Source organism: Sycon ciliatum, chromosome 1 (assembly GCF_964019385.1).
Source record: "Sycon ciliatum chromosome 1, ocSycCili1.1, whole genome shotgun sequence".
Classification (NCBI taxonomy): domain Eukaryota; kingdom Metazoa; phylum Porifera; class Calcarea; order Leucosolenida; family Sycettidae; genus Sycon; species Sycon ciliatum.
Genome location: NC_088643.1, coordinates 76,266,877 through 76,285,775, shown reverse-complemented (window position 1 = coordinate 76,285,775; position 18,899 = coordinate 76,266,877). Strand labels below are relative to the sequence as shown.

At 47.6% G+C, this 18,899-nt stretch overlaps 1 protein-coding gene across 1 annotated transcript; it reads right to left on the bottom strand.

Moving 5' to 3' along the window:
• Window positions 1-257: 257 nt before the first annotated feature.
• LOC135805520 (uncharacterized) lies at window positions 258-18,512 on the bottom strand. Its single transcript, XM_065319563.1, has 8 exons — window positions 18,130-18,512; window positions 16,109-16,499; window positions 13,328-13,470; window positions 6,243-6,348; window positions 5,024-5,176; window positions 3,084-3,119; window positions 1,669-1,743; window positions 258-1,208 (listed from the first exon to the last, which is right to left on the bottom strand). The coding sequence occupies exons 2-8, from the start codon at window positions 16,326-16,328 to the stop codon at window positions 847-849; spliced, it is 1,095 nt and encodes a 364-aa protein (XP_065175635.1). The 5' UTR covers window positions 16,329-16,499; window positions 18,130-18,512; the 3' UTR covers window positions 258-846.
• Window positions 18,513-18,899: the final 387 nt, after the last annotated feature.

Here is an 18,899-nt window from a genome sequence, read left to right as displayed (position 1 = left end):
TGCAGCGGACTCAGTCTTACAACTTGTAGAAAAAAGTTGGTAGTCCCCTAAACATACAGTGAATTTAAAACTGTTGCAACGCTGATATAGCTGATATCTGCCCAGCGGACATGCTTGGAAACTAGGCTGTGAGCTGAGGGCACTGTACGTTGTGTGCACCACTGAGGGGTGGTGAACCAGGTGAACGGGACACCGGCATTCGAGGGACACCCCTCGCCCACTCCCCCCCCCCCCTCCCTACACATACGCACAGTGCATGAGTGGCAATAGAGCATCAGAATCTTACAACTTAGTTAGTGACTATGCTATCGTTACTTTGCGTTTCTATCCATATTTAAAGTAGAGTTAGTGTTTGAGCCTTTAGTTGAAACGTTAACATTTACTTATCCAGGCTATAGGCGGCGATAACATTAATGTTGAGCTCTAGACTGTCAATGGTGTGACGATAGGACTGGTATTAATCTGATGCAGCTCATTCCTCATTCCATAGAAAGCCCGGCGAAAGAATAATTCTCAATCAGTCAGAGTTGACCTGCACAAAGATCTGCATGACTGATTGTGACTGGAGAATCAGGACATTGAAGACTGCATACTGCACGTGTACGTGATGTTGCAGTGTATATTGGATCATGGGTATAATAGTTGGAGAGACGTATGAGTAGGATTGATTGTTCAACGATATAACTTACGGAAAATGGTCAGGAAAATCAAGATTATATTATTCGAGCGGTACCAAGCTGAACTCAACATCTCTCAAGAAGGAAATTGCACGTAGAAATAAGGAAAATGTTTCAACGGTATTGCACAGGATTGTCAGATTAAATCCATATGACGATTCGAGTATTGCTACCACAGGTGTCCGAAAGGCACAAACCTCCCGTTGCGGCAGATGGTTTTCATTTCTCGTAATCTCTTGAGTACTCGTCTTGCTTTCCTGTTGTACACCGCTACTAGACTGTGCTCGGTAAACACAGGTCGGCCGTCATGCAGCGTGGTGAAGAAGAGATACTGCTCTCCTCTGTGCAAGTATTTGATACAGTCACAGTCGGACACGTGGTAGCTAACTGGCATGGCCACGCTCTCCGTGAAGTGTTTCTTCTCGTCCTTGGCGCCGTTCTTGAGTCCGCGGTACTGTCTCTCCACTGCTAGCATGACGCCTGTTCCCGGGTCCAGAGGACTGTATTCACTGGTCACGTTGGCACGAATTACTACGAACATAATACACACACAGGACAGAGGACACACAGGCATTCGTAATAATAATAATATACATGTATGTCTCATCTGCGCAGCATGGTCCTCTAACATCGCTCTCGTCGTTATCAACTACATTATTGTATGTATTGCTGGGGGAGATGTAGATAGAGATAGATAGAGAGAGAGAGAGAGAGAGAGAGAGAGAGAGAGAGAGAGAGAGAGAGAGAGAGAGAGAGAGAGAGAGAGAGAGAGAGAGAGAGAGAGAGGAAGAAAGAGCGAGGAGGAGGAGGAAGAAGAGGATAAGGGGAAGGAGGACAAGACAAGTGTCACATGGTGTATGAGATACTTCGAAGTACTGTATTATAAGTTCAAGTACTTGAAAACAGTGGAAGCAGCTCAAACCAGGTAGGAACGCATTCCATCTCAAATTGGTTGGCAGATTCCAGTTTAGTGGGGTTCAAGTGTCCTTACTGTAATCAGAGCTGCACAGACTCTGGCGAATGTCTCTGCCTTGCCTCCTCCTGAGACCGCACACTCGCTCACACTCTGCAGCACAACACAGGCATGCAACAGCAACCAGAAGAGAGAGGAACCCAGTCATTTACACAATCAATTGACAAAACGGTTGCAGCAGTAGTCCAGCCAGATCTGCCTTTGCACAAGTCAGTGATCCCTTGATAGGTAGCAGTGCATGGTAAAGAAACCCGAGAGTCGAAGAGCTAGCTGTTCAACAACAGTTTGTTCCTGATTTTCGACCCACCTACTTGTACTTGTCACCAGTTAGTCGTGTACATTGTACCTGGTACATGTACTAGTTCCGCAAAGAACTTCGAGTAGTCACGGGCAGAGGAAGGATTTGGATGGGAGCTTGAAGGTAGAAGAGGGGATGGGACATCAGGGACTAAGGGTCATACTACTCCAAAGACTACATCATTACATGTAGACCCACAGGTGCCCAGTACCAAGACAAAGAAGAGGAAATGAATCACGGTGCTGCTGTCAGTGGCAAACGAGGTACAAGTAAGTAGTACATGTACAGGATAGGCATACTCATGATCCTCAGAGACTCAGTGCCTGTAATGACATTATGTAAGTAGACTTGTTCCTCGTTTTCATATTGCGTGTGTGCACTGGCGTCACAGCTGCGCATAACAGGGCAGGTGTAGTCTGCTATGTACAAGTCACCTTTCAGAACTATGCTTGCCATCATGAGGGAAATGCTTTACTGCCACTACTGGTTTACTGGTTTACTGGTTTTGCTGCTCACCAAATCACTACAGTGAAACCTGTCTAAGACGACCGCTCAACGGACCTTCAAAACGTGGTCTCTGTTACCAGGTGGTCGCCTTATCCAGGGTCATTTGACTGGAAATAGCATCCCTTAGTCCTGGTTTCAGTGGTCTTCTAGGACATGTGGTCGCCTTATCCGAGCGGTCGCCTTGACAGGTTTTACTGTACATGCAATTAAGTGTGTAGATGGTTGTAGGATGTCAGTGTGAGTGTGTTAGTACTGGACCGTGCAGTAACGAAGATTGGTAATACAGTACACATTGTGCTAGCCAGGGCCTAGGGAGTATCGTACTACTCCCTGAGTCCCTGGTGCTAACAACATGTTTGTGGTGTGTTGAGCTGATGTTCCCATTTCAACAGAGCCGCTGACTATGCCAGTCAGAACCTGGTACCTGTGCAAGTAAGTTGTAACGAGCCTCAATGTGACCTCCACTCTAGAACGACTTGCCCCTGCGTAGGAGCCAGCTGGAACAGGGGAACGTGGCCACAGGAAGCCAGGGGTCTTGCTCACGACACTTTGCGCTTAATTAGCGTTCCTAACCCCCCTCCTCTATCTGAACTTAGCACGGAGCACGGCAATTATTCGTGACGCTCACCTGGTTGATGTTGCACTTGTGTCATCTGTTGTCTTCCTGCAGGGCAAGAAAGACAAGCACACACACATACACACTCTTCATCATTCACACCGAATAACAACCTACATCATGAACTGTTACAAGTGCTCGCTACTAACGGTTTGTAACTGGCATTGGAAACGGTTAAACGTGCTGGTATTTTAAGAATAGGAATCCCTGTAACAAGTACACTGTCATGGACTGAACAACCTCCTTCCTGGTACGGTGGTCCACACACCAACAACGACACGGTCCAGGCTTCTAGGTCGTGATGGTGCAACACACGGTACAAGACCCATCCAATCAGAAGACTAGTTAGTTCAGACTCGGTGCTGCATGTACGTTTAGGCATCTCTCGCACCCCCAGAAGCCCATGTCTGCGAGACTGCGACGACACGTGTATCGTGCTCTGTTTGTAGTGGGGAGCAGAACTGCCAAGGACACTCCTATCATGTATACATAAACCCATGAAGTATGCTACTCGTAATCATCACGAGCTTGCCAAGGTTGTTTGCAACACCAGTTTATGGTTCACTGTTCCGGTACTGGCTTAGTGATGTGGCTCTGTTACATTGTGGAGTGCTTGTTTATTGCTGAAAGGCGACGGAGAGGACAAATCCCGTGACAATTGGCATATGTTGTTACTGATGGTGTTGATTTCTCCTCACTCTTCGAGATGAGTAACATATCTGTGAAAGTATCCTACAGTCCGCAGGAATGCGTTGAAGTTATACCAACTTCGCTGTGTATACATCCTCCTAGAGCCGTAATGTGCAAACGGAGAGGACAAATCCCGTGACAAGTTGCATAATTATGTTGTTACTGATGGTGTTGATTTCTCCTCACTCTTCGAGATGAGTAACATATCTGTGAAAGTATCCTACAGTCCGCAGGAATGCGTTGAAGCTGCTTATACCAACTTCATTGTGTATATCCTCGTAGAGCCGTAATGTGCAAGCAGTGCCCTGCAGTAAAACTCTCTTGACCCACATTCTCGAAAACACTCTGGATTCTCACCCTGTCTCTTGTGTCGCGAAGCAATGAATTTAATGATGTAAGGGGATATCTAGAGAGTGAATGTCAATATCAAGTGAATGTACCTATTACTAGAGGAAGCAGGCACTTGATCTACCCTACATGCACTATAATTCAGTTCAACAGCTTACGTTACAATCAGGTCACATTCCGGTTTAGTTTCGGATTCGAAACCTATGAGTCGTGCGTCTCTGATAACAATACTAGTAGTCAAAACAATTTTATAGGTGATTCTTTGACCTCACGTGACGAGAAAAGGTGCAGGCGGTGCTGTGTTTACGACTATGCACCAAACCCAGACAAGGTAACGTCCATTCGGATACCATTCACAGTACTGCATGCGTTGATTCGAATACTTTTGAAGTACATGTACGTGTAGTCTTTTAAAAGCTGACCACCGCTAGGAACGTCACAATCCACGCATCAGGCATGATGAGTATGGGGTCACTCTGTTACTTAGTGTTAGACATCAGCTTAGACTTAGATTAAGACGCGTGGCCAGTAAACCTATCCAAATATACATGTAGGAAGCTTTATATATATATTTCGCTCCTGCTCTTGTAGCAGTTGAGCACTCTTGCGTGGGGTAGTGCCTTTGCTGTTTGCGTTATGCAGAGCTCACTGACTTGTCAGTTTGAGCACTCTGGCAAGGTACGTTCGGGCCTGATTGGAAATTTTTATTTCCATTGCTATCAGGTTCGGCCTCATTTCCTCTGTGCTGCGCTGATGAGTTCAAAAAGAACGAAACAGCTTGCTGTCCGCAGATTGAGTGTAGGAAGCTTTACATAATCTCCAAGATGGTGGAGGCTGCCAAGTAGGTTGTTACTGACACTGCCAGCGTAGGATTGTGCATGTACTATGACGTACACAACCTTGTGCAGACTTACTTCTAGGACATTGGCGCACAAGTCTTAGCATGGTTTGTCCTGGCCCGAACAGCGGTACCGTTCGCCGTACTCCTTTGTAGAAGCGAAACTCCATATTGATCATGACGTGGTGCTCATCCGCATCAGGATTACATGGGAAATGGATACTGAAATCTGCAACCACAACGAGATGATTTATATAAGTATATTGATCAGAAAAGAAAATCAAATGCGTTGAATTTTCTTGAGCAGTTGGCACGTCGAGCCCTGTAAAATGATTGGACATTATCACCGCCACATAGCATGCGTCATCCAATATGGGTGACCGTGGAATATTATGTATTTGCTGGAGCCAGTAGCCTGAAAACCAGCTTTGCAGACGCTGTGGTCGCTCAGTCGCACCGCCGCTGGCCTAGCTCACTGACACCAGCACCTCAGCTGAACGGCCAAGATACCTGCACAGTCTACAGTCTCCTCACCCTGTACTCCTCTTGGCGATATAGGGAGAGAGGACAGGAGAATTGCTTTCGCCCCCGTGGCTCCTCAACCCCCTGAAGCAGAACCCTGCCTACTGGTGGAATGCAATCAGGAGAGTTGAGGCAATATGTCTTCCAATCAATTGACACACACGAATGTAGTACAACTAACTGTAGCAATCGCTATGTATCACAGCAGGGCCTCCACGCACTGGGTCTAGATTCCTTCAGTCACCACTGCCTTCTGCTTGGCACTTTATTGGTCACTGTGAAAATGTACGTCCCTCCCTCGGCAATGATTACCTAAGCAATTACACAATGTACTGCTCCTAGACATCAAATAATTGGCGGAGCGAAATGAACTACAGAGCAACTTGCAAGGTGTTTCCTGTACTCCAAAAGTATGCATCCAAGACTTGTTATAAGTTTATAAGTGCATCAAATAGTTGTAGCATTAATCGTGAATATCAAGCAAAGAACGTACATGTACGTGTACAGGTGACATTCTGCAAGATCTACAGTACAGGGTGTTTTATTCTGACGATGACCGATTGGGATAAAAATAGCAACATTGGCTCGTTTCGTTCCTTTCTCTTGAACTCCGCATGCATATGGTTCAATCTGCGTTACCACCCACTAAGCCCTGCATTGTAGTAGTTAGTAGGTAGAACAGTGCCGTCGTATTACAATACAAGGGCAAATGACTGATACCAGTTTACTTAGGTGATGATGAAATGTTTGTCCAAAGTAGGGACCTTACTTACTTTGCAGGGTCTGAGGTACTTCGCCGCTCATTGGCACACCCTCCACTTTAGGCGTTGGCAGGAAGTGAGGGAATTCCGAGCTGACGATGATCTCGTAGCGGACTTTCTGCGAGGGAAAGGCGGAGCATGACAAAACACACACATTGTATTGTATTATTGTATTGTATTTATTTAAAAGGATTCTCCAAAAGCAAATGGATGCTTATCACGGAAGTCTCCCACATAAATATCGCAAGAAAAATGGGGAAATGGGGAGAGGAGAGTGGAAGATGAAGCATGGAAAGAAGGGAAACAAGTACCTAAATATCGAGGTATAAAAGCAGGAAAGAAATCGACGAGGGAAGAAATCACCTCTGCAGATAATAGCGGGACATTTAGATGAAAAAAACCCAGCAAGGATTAATTTCAAGGAAAAAAAATTTCTCAAACGGAAAAGTTCGGAATTCCAGTCACAGAATATCTATGCTGAGAGTAATGAGCCTTTAGAGCAATGCGAAAATTGACAGAGGACTGAACGCAGCGGATGTGTTCTGGAAGTTTGTTCCATTCCACAGATAAACTGAAGAGAGGGGATTTAAGGAAATGGGCGCCAGAACGAGGTAAAACTATAGAGGACGGGTGACGACAACTAAGGGATACATTGAATTTGAAACGAATTAGCAAAGACGGAAACTGGTAAAAGACATGATGAAAATACAGCAAGGACAGAATCTGACGACGCCACTTCAGGGATGACCAGTCACAAGTACGATTAAGAATCTGCTTCGGGGTTTCCCACTCAGGAGGGTGCCGGGTCTTACAAAGCAGATATGAACGAGCAGCAACGGCTTGCAGTCGGTCTAACGTAAGCGAATCTGAATGGGATACGGCGAATGACCAGACAGGGACTGCGTATTCTAACAGTGGTCGTACGTAACACTTGTAGAGCAAATTAACGGTTGAAGCAGAAAGGAAATGGGCCATATGGCGCAACAGAAAAACACGACTGCGAAACTTATGGGTGATAGATTTTATATGTTCAGAAAAATTTAGTGAAGGAGTGATAGTCACGCCGAGATGACAGTGGCTATCACCTTTCTGAATAGGCACACCGTTCATTGTCAAGGGGGATGACGGGCCGGGGGCTAATGCATATTTTTGAAAGGGTAGGTGGACGCATTTACTGGTGTTAAACGTCATGGCAGTAGCTGATGACCATTGACAACACTTATCAATGTCAGTCTGGAGCAATGCATGATGGATAGGAAGTGAGGTGTTTGCTGGAGAAACAAGAATTAAATTAGAGTCATCAGCAAAAAGGGATAGGGTACTAGACGCAGGGGCATCAGGAAAGGAGTTGATGCACAGGTTAAAAAGGAGCGGGCCGAGATGGGAACCTTGGGGTACGCCAGCGGTGATGGGCAAAGGGTCAGAAAGAGTTTGGCCAATGCGAACGCAAATACTACGATCACTGATGAAGTCCTTCACCCAAGAACAGGCAGAAAGAGAACACCAACCTGAAACAGATTGAATAACTAAATGATGACTAACTCTGTCAAAGGCCTTAGAAAAATCAAGGAACAGCTGGTCACAAGAAGACTTAGAGTCAAATGCACGCGAAACAATTGAGGTAAGCTGTACCAATTGGTCAACTGTTGACCTCTTTCGACAAAAGCCAAACTGGCTGGAACTGATAATTTTATGGCTCTCAACAAACGAGTAAAACTGACGGCTAATCATAGACTCATACAATTTGGCAACTGCATTTAACAGCGATATAGGACGGTAATTGACTGGGTGAGAAGGATTACCCTTTCCCTTGAACACAGGTACAACAACGGCAGATTTCCACTCCCTGGGCTGAGTACTGGACAGCAAGCAGCGGTTGAAAAGGGCGGAAAGAGACTGTGACGTGACCTCAGCTGTTTCACGGAGGATGCGATTGTTCAGCAGTCCAGCGGTTTTGCGTTGAATGGGAAGTCTGGATAGCGTGTCAAATACGGACTGCACAGAGAATGGTTGTATGGAGAACTTCACAGTGGACGTGGGTGTTAAAATACCAGCTGAGTGCAGGTCAGGTGTTAGCAGTGGCGCCTGGCTGTAGCTCGCAAACACTTTGGCTAGGAGATTCGTCTTTTCCGTATTACTCGTGGCTGGGTAGGCTTGGTTGTCATGGTAGAGGTCAGGGATAACCGGAGACGGGCGATTCACATTACAAAGGATCTTTGCTTTGCGCCACCATGTACGAGTTCCATGATGCTGAGCCATGTCTCTCGCCATCCTCTCGTGGTAATGGCGTTTCGCCTTCCGGAGCAAGGAAGTAAGACAGTTACGTGAGAGTCTATACGCTATCCAACTATCTGTAGATCCGAGACGTTTGGCCTTGGCGAAGAGGCGATCCCGAAGCCGCCTCTGACGATGGTGAACAGCAGAGTACCAAGGCTTGTTCGATGGAAATGTGCTTCTCCGGACAACGGGAACAAACAACGATACAGAGTCTTCCAGCGCTGTGCGCCACAATGACCAGGCCTCATCAACTGTTTGCGCATTTTGGACGGCATCTAGCAAGGGTAGTTGCCACACGTGGTTGTTAAATGCTTGCCAGTCCGTGTGGGCAAAGTCGAGCCAGGTGTTTTGTGCAGAAGATATTTGGGCTGTGGAGCCTGCTGATCGGTTGTGGACGACATCGAAAACTACAGGACAGTGATCAGATACCGGTGGGAGGATGGTGAGATGGGAGACTGCTATTGGAGCATTAGTGATAACTAGGTCGAGTAGTGAGGAACTCTTACCACTTGCGGAGTAGCGGGTAGGCTGTTGATCCACAAGTTGCGATAAGCCCAGATCATCCAGGGTGTCATACATGCATGTACCAGCAGGTGTATCAGGATCGGATGCTAGCCATTTCGAGAGGCGAGCGTTAAAGTCGCCAATGACAAATATGGAAGCTTGAGGACAAGATATTGATTGAATGCAGGTCCGGAGTGCGCTGCAGAACTGATCAGGTGGCTGCCAAGGAGGACGGTAACAACAGAACACAAACGTGGAGTTGGGGCGATGCTCTAGTTCTATGCACACAATTTCAATGGTTGGATCAGCAGGCTGAAGATCTGGACGATGTTTGGTAGCATGGGAAATGGAAGGGTGGAGGAGGAATGCCACTCCACCTCCACGTCGCACGGTATTGTTGTGACGGTCATGCCGGATAATTTTGTATTCAGCTGACGGTGTTAATATTGAACTTGTGATATCAGGAGTCAACCAGGTTTCAGTTATGCCCAAGATATCTAGTTGAGATGTGCAGAATAAGTTCTTAATCTCATCAGCCCGCTTCAGCCAGCTGCATGCGTTAACTGTGCAGATCCTGATACTCGACGGAGACTTCATATCAGGAATACAAGGTGAAAAGTTGAAAGTCAAAGGGGGCAGTTGGAATGGTGGAGCAAGAGGGTTCAGTGCGCTCACTTGCGATTGTCGGCCGGGAGAGAACAGGGCTGCATTTGGGTTAAGAGTAAAAGCGTGTGGTGATGTGGGAAAAAAGATGGGTGCATGTGGATTCAACATCACAGTTTATGATTTCTTTGGGAGGGGTGGGTTCTTGAACTTCCATTCTCGTGCTGTTACATGCTCGGGCCAGAACTCGTTTTTCAGAACATTTCTTTCGTCATGCTCAGCAACTGTCAGATGTGCGTACCTTGTAAATTACGATGGATCGACGACAGTCCACTACAGAAACAGCAGTGTGGAAATCTTATCAGTCTATCAAGGAGAGGCGTAACAAACACTCTCCGTATTTTCATGACCATCAGCTCTGTCACTCGGTGTGTCAGGCAGGACACATGTGTGAGCATTTCCAACGAACACCAGTGAAGGGTTGAACATCATGTACATGTATATGTCCATCTTCAGGCACCTGTTTTGAAACTGAGCGGCGCTAGTATAAGTATAACTCTAGATGCTGACGTTTAGCGTATTTGTTGTGAAATGAACTTGCAATTCCGTCACAAAACCAACATGACTTTGTACGTGTCGGTGTGTAAACCCAATACACCACACCACCACATTGCGCTCTTGCGCTCTTGGCCAGTGTGTAAACACTAAACAATACCGAGTGAGCTGAGCGAAACCGCATGGTCTCTTACATAGCAGATCTGGTGTCACTAGCTGGGCGCATGTTTGTCAAATCGAGTTGCTCACTGTCGAACAGTTGTTTGTTATTGCTGTTGGTGGCGGCGATGTGTTTGGCTAGGATAACAAATTGTCAGTCTTGCTTACTAGCGCACTGGTACTGAAGACAACTGGTTGCCCGTATCCAATTCCGACACACCAGCGCACCACCAGCGCACCACCAGCGCACCACCAGCGCACCACCCGCACACACACACACGCAGCTAAAATACATAGTAATCTCCTCTTTTGGGTGTGAACTTCCGCCCAGGGCATCAGATTCGTCCACCAACCACAGTTGTGGCTGCGTTAATGGTTAGCTACATGTGTGTTTTCTAACACACTTACTGGATAAAGTTCCATACAGCAAGAGTGATAATATCTTATCGTGTTTCTCCCGCCGCAACCCTGTGTCAGTGCCAGTGGACAATACTTTGTACTCATGAGGTTGGGGGCCCCGATGATGACGCGGCCACTGATGAAGAGAGGGAGGAAAATAATCGAATTCCGCTGAAGTGTCGAGCTCCGTTTTCAGAGCCTCTTGTAGGACGCTTTGTGTCAAGTGGGTTCTCTCAACCTCTCAGCGGGAGACAGGGGTTCAGCAACCGAAAACTACACCACTAGTCTACACATGTAAAGACAATGCGTGGCTTGAATCGCAGGGAGATTTCCTCCCCAAAAACACAATCTACATTAGTAACGTGAACAAGGTAGACGTGAGAGTGACGTGCCCAACACCAAAGTTGGAAACGGTGTTTTGAACCATAGACATCAGTACATGTAGTCCAGCCGTTTAGGATCCAGGAGCTTGTACATAGCGGATATTATTGTGTACAGGGTGGTGTTGAGCCTTATCCAGAGGGTCTTACAATTACCCTGATTGTTTCTAGACGTGATCTACAGCCCACAACAAGCACTACTCCTAACGTTAGTCGATCTTGTAGATGTATTGTAGAACATGATATGTATGACGATGGCACATGTTGTAGAACACGATCCGAATGACGAAGGCACATTGTACATGTATGATTGTAAAATAGGGACACACGACTGCACACCTTCTCGCGCTCCATAGGTGCGCAGTGTGTAGCACTTGTTACGGGAAGTGTTGCTCAGGCCTCTCGGCACCTCCGATGGTCTTCAGAAGGCAGAGGAACAAGTCGCCCTTGCGGCGTAACACAAACGATGAGAATGCACCGAGCGGGGCTTTCGCCGTCTCTTTTCCGCTTGAATAGGTCAGTTCTTCAGCACATCTGGCACCCCGGGATACGTAGAGGTCACCATCGCCATCACTCCCGCGGTCATCTTCAGTAGACTCCGCACCAGTTTGAGATACAATCACAAGAGTTGTCGGATACAATTAGAGGATCCTGAGCAGAAACCTACGTTCCCAACGTGATTGGTAAGCAGTTCCTGCTTTTAAAAAGTATAGAAGATCCCCTGCAGGGCGTTCACAAATATAGTGTCTTGGTCACTTGCACTTTGGAACAAACTGTACACGTAATGCTACACGTAATTATACCGCCATACAGCGGTATACGTGTCTGCCTGGACGTTCCACCTCTCCCTCGAACACGCACACATTTGCCACGAAACAAGTGCATGCATCCGGTGTGTTTATTTTGCCCTAACATAGGAAATGAGTAGGGATATGTTGTCATTGTTGTCTTGACGTTACGTCGAACACCAGAGTTTTGTATCAGTGCTGTGCGAAATGCAGGTGGAAAACTGACGTAATCATGGTAATTAGTGAGGGAGAAGGAGATGGAGCGGTAAGTTCGATACTGAGTACTGCCTTTAGAACATGTCATGTGATTCAGTAACACCGGTTGCATGTCGCTCATCATGGCGCCACATACAAGGATATGATAGAAGGGTATCGTCGGCACAAAGTCACACAAACACACAACGGACCCATTTTCTGACGTTCGAAGTTTCCTCTTTTTAGTTTGGACAGTGCCATTGTCTGGCAGCAGACACCCATCTCTGCTCTTAAGGTCACACGCCTGACCCAGATACTCACGACTAAGAAAGGCGTCAGATAATCAATGCGGCGTTACTAATCTGAAATTGCTTCAATCACATCATGATGCTGCCCTGGGAGCTTTACAAAGATAATCGTTGAGCTGAGTTTCAGTGCCTACACTAGAGCCTGAGGAATTTGTACTTCAGTGTACTTCAGTGTACCTCAGTGTACTTCAGTGTACTTCAGTGTACTTGTGGTGCTTGTGGTGCTTTAGTTGTGAATAGTTGTGTGAAACCATGTGTTTCTCTCATTAGCTACCAAAGTCAGCAGATTAGCTTTTGTTGTTGAGGAATGGCGGAATGCAGCGCGTACAGCCTGAGACAGCACGAGTGCAGCTCAGAGAGGCCTCTTTGCACCCTAAGTGCCTGCCGTTCTATCCTTTCACAAGACGAACATGACCGTTGTATGGAGCACATGTATCGCTCGGTATGGTCTTGGTGTGGCGAGTTCGAATAGTCACCAACACTGCCTAACGTCGTCGCACTGATCTCCAATCACCCTACTGTATGGGCAAGTCGACACACTCGTACTCATTATTGCTATCATTCCTATAGGAGGTCACCAAGCGCTACGATCATGGTCGACACTCACAGCCAGGCACAGTTTAGTGCGGTGTGAGTGTATCGGTCAAATACATTAAAACTATTTTAATCCTGTGAATATACAATGCACTATCATGTACTTCAGCTACATCGTGGCCTGATATAGTAAGCGACTTGGTCACGCAGTGTCCAATTTCGCAGTTCACTCCACGACCACGAAATCACCGCTGCTACTCAGTGGCGTTTCCGCCGAGGCTCCACAAGTTCTCCGTATCCCCTCCTCCACACAGGCATATGCATTCCTCAGTTCAGTTAGTTATGAGCCCGTTATGATCGCGATTGGCCGGGGTTTTAAAGGCGTATATACTCACTCTGGATATCGCCTGCCACTGGAACTCGTACGCGTCCACATTGCCCTGGATCGGTGAGGTCTGCCAGGTCCACTTGTTCTGATTCGCCTCGAAGTCCTTGCCGTGCTGGCCGTTATCCACCAGGTAGATTGGGTACTTCATTCCTGCACGCGGCAGCGGAAACACAGAGAGAGAGAGAGAGGAGAACATTAGCAACAGGCACACGGTCAGTACTCTGATTCGGAGAGCTCAGAGCCAAAGACTATCAATAGTAGTGGTCAAACGAATGCTGAGAAGCTTCGAACGTTCGTTCTCGAGTCGACATTCGAATGTCAAGTTGACCGCCCAAACGAATATCGTAACTCACAAAACTGTGAACTCTGCACTTGTAGCAGCGATTTTCATGCATGCAAGCACGTACACACGTCTACTTTTGAAGCCGTGCCGCGCTGTCTTCATGACCAGAGACTACGGTAGGTCTAGTCTGCGCAGTGAACTCTAGTCTTATCTGGGTTGAACGTCGTTGCATGCATGCGTGCACCGCGCCCGGCTGTGAAACTGGAAGTGCAGTGCCACAGGCGATTTTAGTCGTGACAACACTCGACGGTCTGTCTGAAATAATAACTATTGCTGAGAGCCGTCGTTGAGTCTTTCTTCATCAAATCCACCCAACGTTCGTCATGGCCGAGAAGAGTAGGCGCTCTGCCGTATGGGATTTTGGAATAGAGATAACGGCTGACAATATTATCTATATTCTCACGACAATATTGCTACGTGTACTCGGTGCAAGCCGCCGAAAGACTTGGCAGATCATGGCGGAACAACGAATTTACGTAACCATCTGAAGGACGTTCACCATGTCGACTTGGATGGCGCAGGGGCGATACCGAAAAAGGACGGAGGGATAACTGTCTTCTTCAAAACAAAGAAAGTGCCAGCGGCTAGATCCTCTGAGGCTCTGGATGCGACGACCGATAGGTGGAATTTGTGTGCAGAGATCTTCAGCCTGTGAGCGTAGTCACTGGTGCGGGGGTTCCTTTCGCTCATGAACTACCCCGAGCCTGGCTACCTGCGACTCAAGTGACAAAGCTAATTCAGCGGAAGCACGTCGCGGGCCTGAAGTTGCTGGTGCAGTGGTTAGGTGGAGAACCTTGAAAAGGCCAGCTCCATGGCGCTGACTACAGACCTGTGGACAAGCAGACGAACGGAGGGGTACATTACCATCACTGTCCACTTCATAAAATTTAATGAGTCATGGCATCTACAGTCTCTGTTGCAGACTTGCAGTGTGCAACTTCACTTATGATTTGGGTGCCTTTTACAAAGGTTTTAGTGTTACATACTGGTTGGTAGCTATAATTTCTTACTGATTTCTTAATCATGGAACGGGCGACATTCGTTCGGTATTCGTTAGGAACATTCAGAGAAGGTTCGATTCGCTGTTTAGCACATTCGTTTGACCACTAATCAATAGTACTAGTCTTGCACCACGAGGAAATATCCTCCCTGGGAGCCCATGTACTTTTGTTTGTACGTGTAACACTGACCCAACTGTACGTGCATAAGACCAACAAAAGTGCTTTACGCCGAGTGCTCAAGTGCGGATCAGCCGATAACTTTAGGGAACCAGCATGATTAGATCCTGTTCTCCTCGGAAATGTTGACTTGGGGGCTGTCGTGGTCCAGGTAGTGGCACATTTCCTCACATGCAGTTCGTGACCCCAGGGCAAAGCGACAAAGTGCAGCTGACTGCACTGTTGGGGAGCACGGGCGCCAGCCAGCATGGCCAAGATCCAGCGATTGCTGCTAACTCGCACCGCCAAAGCCATTACGAGAATTGCAGGTAGATGCTGGTCAATGAGGTCGAGGACGATGTTCAAGTATTTAGAGAAGGACAGGGGAAACAAAGCTATGGTAGTGCAGGAAACGGTCAACTTCAGTCAATACGATAATGTCACGCACATCTACATGAAAGGTTAATAACACGTGATGCTAGGTCTCCAGGCTAGCGACTGGCAACTACTTGCACTGTCTTGTTCTACATTATTCTCTACTACAATTGTATTCCGAAATAGCTCTCCAACCCAGCGTAACACTAGCAATATGCCCTGGAGATGTAGACTGCGGCCAGCTGGCTAGCAGCCCAGGTCAAATTGACAAGGACTGTTTGCACACAGACAGTGACTGCCTAATCGTCGCGGAAAGGAGGTTAGATTGGTGATACGCGAAATTCTTCGCACTTCTTCCAAGGTGGAGCGAACGGCCAAAGGAACTCCAAGCTTTTGAAGTACATGTACATGTAAAAGGGTTGTAATTTCTGTTACAACCTTGGACCCTGTGGACACTCAGGATTTCTAGGGAATAGCACTCAGCTAGCTATGGTTCAGCTACTCCAGATGGCAGCGTGGTATGGCTGCTGGCTAGACAAACACACTATACAGACTTACAGTATACCATGCAGTAGGACCCAGTCATGATGTACATGTAGTCGTATTTCAAGCGCACACACATACACACATGTACATACACACACGATCCCGCGCGCATATTGGCACAGACACCCGTTGTATCGCAGGCTACCTGCAACGGCTACATCCACCTACATGTAAAGGATGTGACCTACATGTACACGTACATGATTGTAACCTATTGCACTGCTAATGCCGTAATGGCCACACAAAACACACCTGTCACGCTTTGTGATGTTCACATCTTGTCAATGTTCAAGTACAGCAGTAACGTTACACACGCACCAACATGCTTGGGTACACAGCAGGCAACATCTTCGCACTTTTCACTTACCTAGCTTTCGCTGAAGGTCATTTCCCTCCTTCAGCCAGAGCGAGAATTTCCGTCTCTTGGTGGCACACTGAGTCTGGCATGCTAGCAGCAGGATGATGAGAAACGTCCGAAGCATGTCAGCCATGTTGGGTAAGGAGAAATGATGGTGGCGATGTCCCGATGGGTCGTCTGCCAATGCCGACCGTCCACTGGCTCCTCGACATGATGTACATGACTCCATTACTAGTAGTAGCAGCACGAACGGTGAGGTCCCCAGATAACCTCACTCACAATACTCCACTGCAGACAATGCTGCCTGCACAGCTAGCAACACTGGTTGTACAGTGTGTATTTGGTAACCACGACGGACCAGCTTATGCGGTGGGCTCAATGAACAGATGAGGATGACGGCCTAGCAGCAAGACAGCATCCAAGAGAATTCCGAGATACTCTGTCAACAGCTCTCCACTTCAGTTTCTATAGTATGACTACCTGAACTTGAAGTTACAATAACCTATACTAGAAGTCTGCCAGTCATACAGGAACACATAGAGGAGGGGGGCTCGTACTTCCCCTTCAGTCGTATCCTATCACTGCATCACTGTGTGGATGGTCTAAAGTGAAAGTCCTGCCGTGAGAAAGTGACAATGTGCACATTGATTATGCACGAATCAGTCACGTCAAGCATCAGCGCTGTAAGTAATTAGTTTGGTAATAATTCAGCAATCGACAAAGTGACTCCGCGGTTCCCCAGAGACAAATGGGCTTATGAAGCGCTGAAAAGTGTCTCTATAAATCCCCCCGTCCGTCCAGCCCAAGACTGAGAATACTTTTGTCAAAGTATGCAGCAGCCACGACCTTTCCTCGATATGGCATGCAGCATATCCGCCCGGAGAATTTCCTCTCGAACGCCACTTCCCATCCAGGCCAGGGTCTAACGGTTCGTCATCGTAGAAGCACCGCCGCTCGTGTAGGTCTACTCGAAGCCATACGCAGGTGTTCAGCGTAAAAGTTAAAACGCTGCTACAAGTAGAGCTGCAACACTGCAGGCGGTCGCCCGATATGAGGCGGACATCGCGTGCGAACACTGTGTCTGTGTCATGGGGGTCATGAATCGGACGCGCACGCGACGCGCTGCATTTTCAGCCGCGGCCTCGGCCCCTGCATGCACTATACCGAAGACGGTCAATGCAATGCGAACAAAGCGCAGGTCGTGGTACTGGTAGGCGGGCTGACCATTCCGACTACACGCAGACACGGGACAAGTCGCTCGCAAAATGACGGACTCGACTAGCAATGGCATGGACTGCAGTGAAAATGTGTGCTCAACTACTTTGTCAGGCCGATTGACACGTTTACCATGAGAGCCAGGAGCGAGAGAGTGACCTTCAGTGCCTTTTCCGCAAGCAGCAATACTTGGTCCATCTGCTGTCCTAAGTTTTGGCCTGAGACTGGCAGCTCTCACTCTCACGACCGGAGTAGGGGCAAAACTGGTGAATAACTGTAAGAATACAGACTCTGACCTTAACCACCTACCTGACTTCAACTAAGCCAGGATCATCCTAAGAATGCAGGATACAGTGGAGTAGTGCCAGTGCATGTACACCACAGGCCCAGGCCCAGCACCACTACAATTAAAATAGCCTCTAAGACCAATGCTCTGACTGACTACTATGCGTTCTGTGAAAACATGCACTGTAGATCCACATGCAGACTGAATACTTCTACACAATCATGTACTTGTAAGGTAATCTAGAGTGATATGCCCTATCCAACACTGTACCATACATAGCACAATACATAGCACATGGCACATACTGCCACACTAGTGGCAAGTACTTTAATCCTAAGGATCACCGGTGTGTTGACCAGGTTCGGCCGCCTTTATACTGCCGCGAGCCCCACATGACTTTAATACCTCACTTCCTCACCTACACCCCATCAGCACAATACTGCTCCGCTGCTAGAGTTGCCAGTGAATCGCTCAACAACTAAGCGTGCTGCTCAGCTAATGTATTGACTGGGAAAGAAGTGCTCTTTACCTTGTGGGACTGGGCTTGGTCGGTTGGCTTGCCTCGCCTTCTCCTTCTCGACCGCACAGCTGATTTCTGCCAATACTGGCTGCGCTTCAGGCTTTTCCTGGCGTCTGCGTGGGTCCAACAGTGCGTCTGAGTGCATCCAGGCCAATGAAGGGTGTTTTATAAATCCTGGCCAGGGTGTACATCTACATGTCAGGAGAGGATCACGAGAATGAGATGCAACAGTAAAAACTAGTCCCAGCGCAGCTGCTGCTGGATCGCAGCAGTAGACACAACGGCACAGCGGGTGTCCGTCACTCCGTTTGCTGCTTTCTGAAACGATCTGAGCCATGTTTTTTCTAATCTAGTCAGCACCAGCGTGCGTATGTGCGTGAGAGAGAGGTAGAGAGAGGGCGAATTGTGTGTCGGCTGAACGATGAACGTCACCAAGGAACAGGCTAAGCTCGCCTATACGGAACAGTACAACCTGATGGGTGAACACTGCATGGTTGTATAGTTACTGCATGTACCGTGGAGCGCTCGGGGCTAATGTATTATGTACCTGACTGCGTATTCTAGCCAAACCTAGCTGGGAAGCTGGCAATCCGCGGTGGTCCCCGCATTTTGTCAGAGCTGAAAAATCTTGCCTTGGCCGAATTTGACGGGTCTCGCTGACTGCTACATGCCTTTCATGAGCGTCGGCAAACACTAATCATGTCCATTTCGGACAAGAATGCATTTCATGTTCGGACTTTGAGCTCAAATCGAGCATAGTTGTAGTCCGAGAATGACTC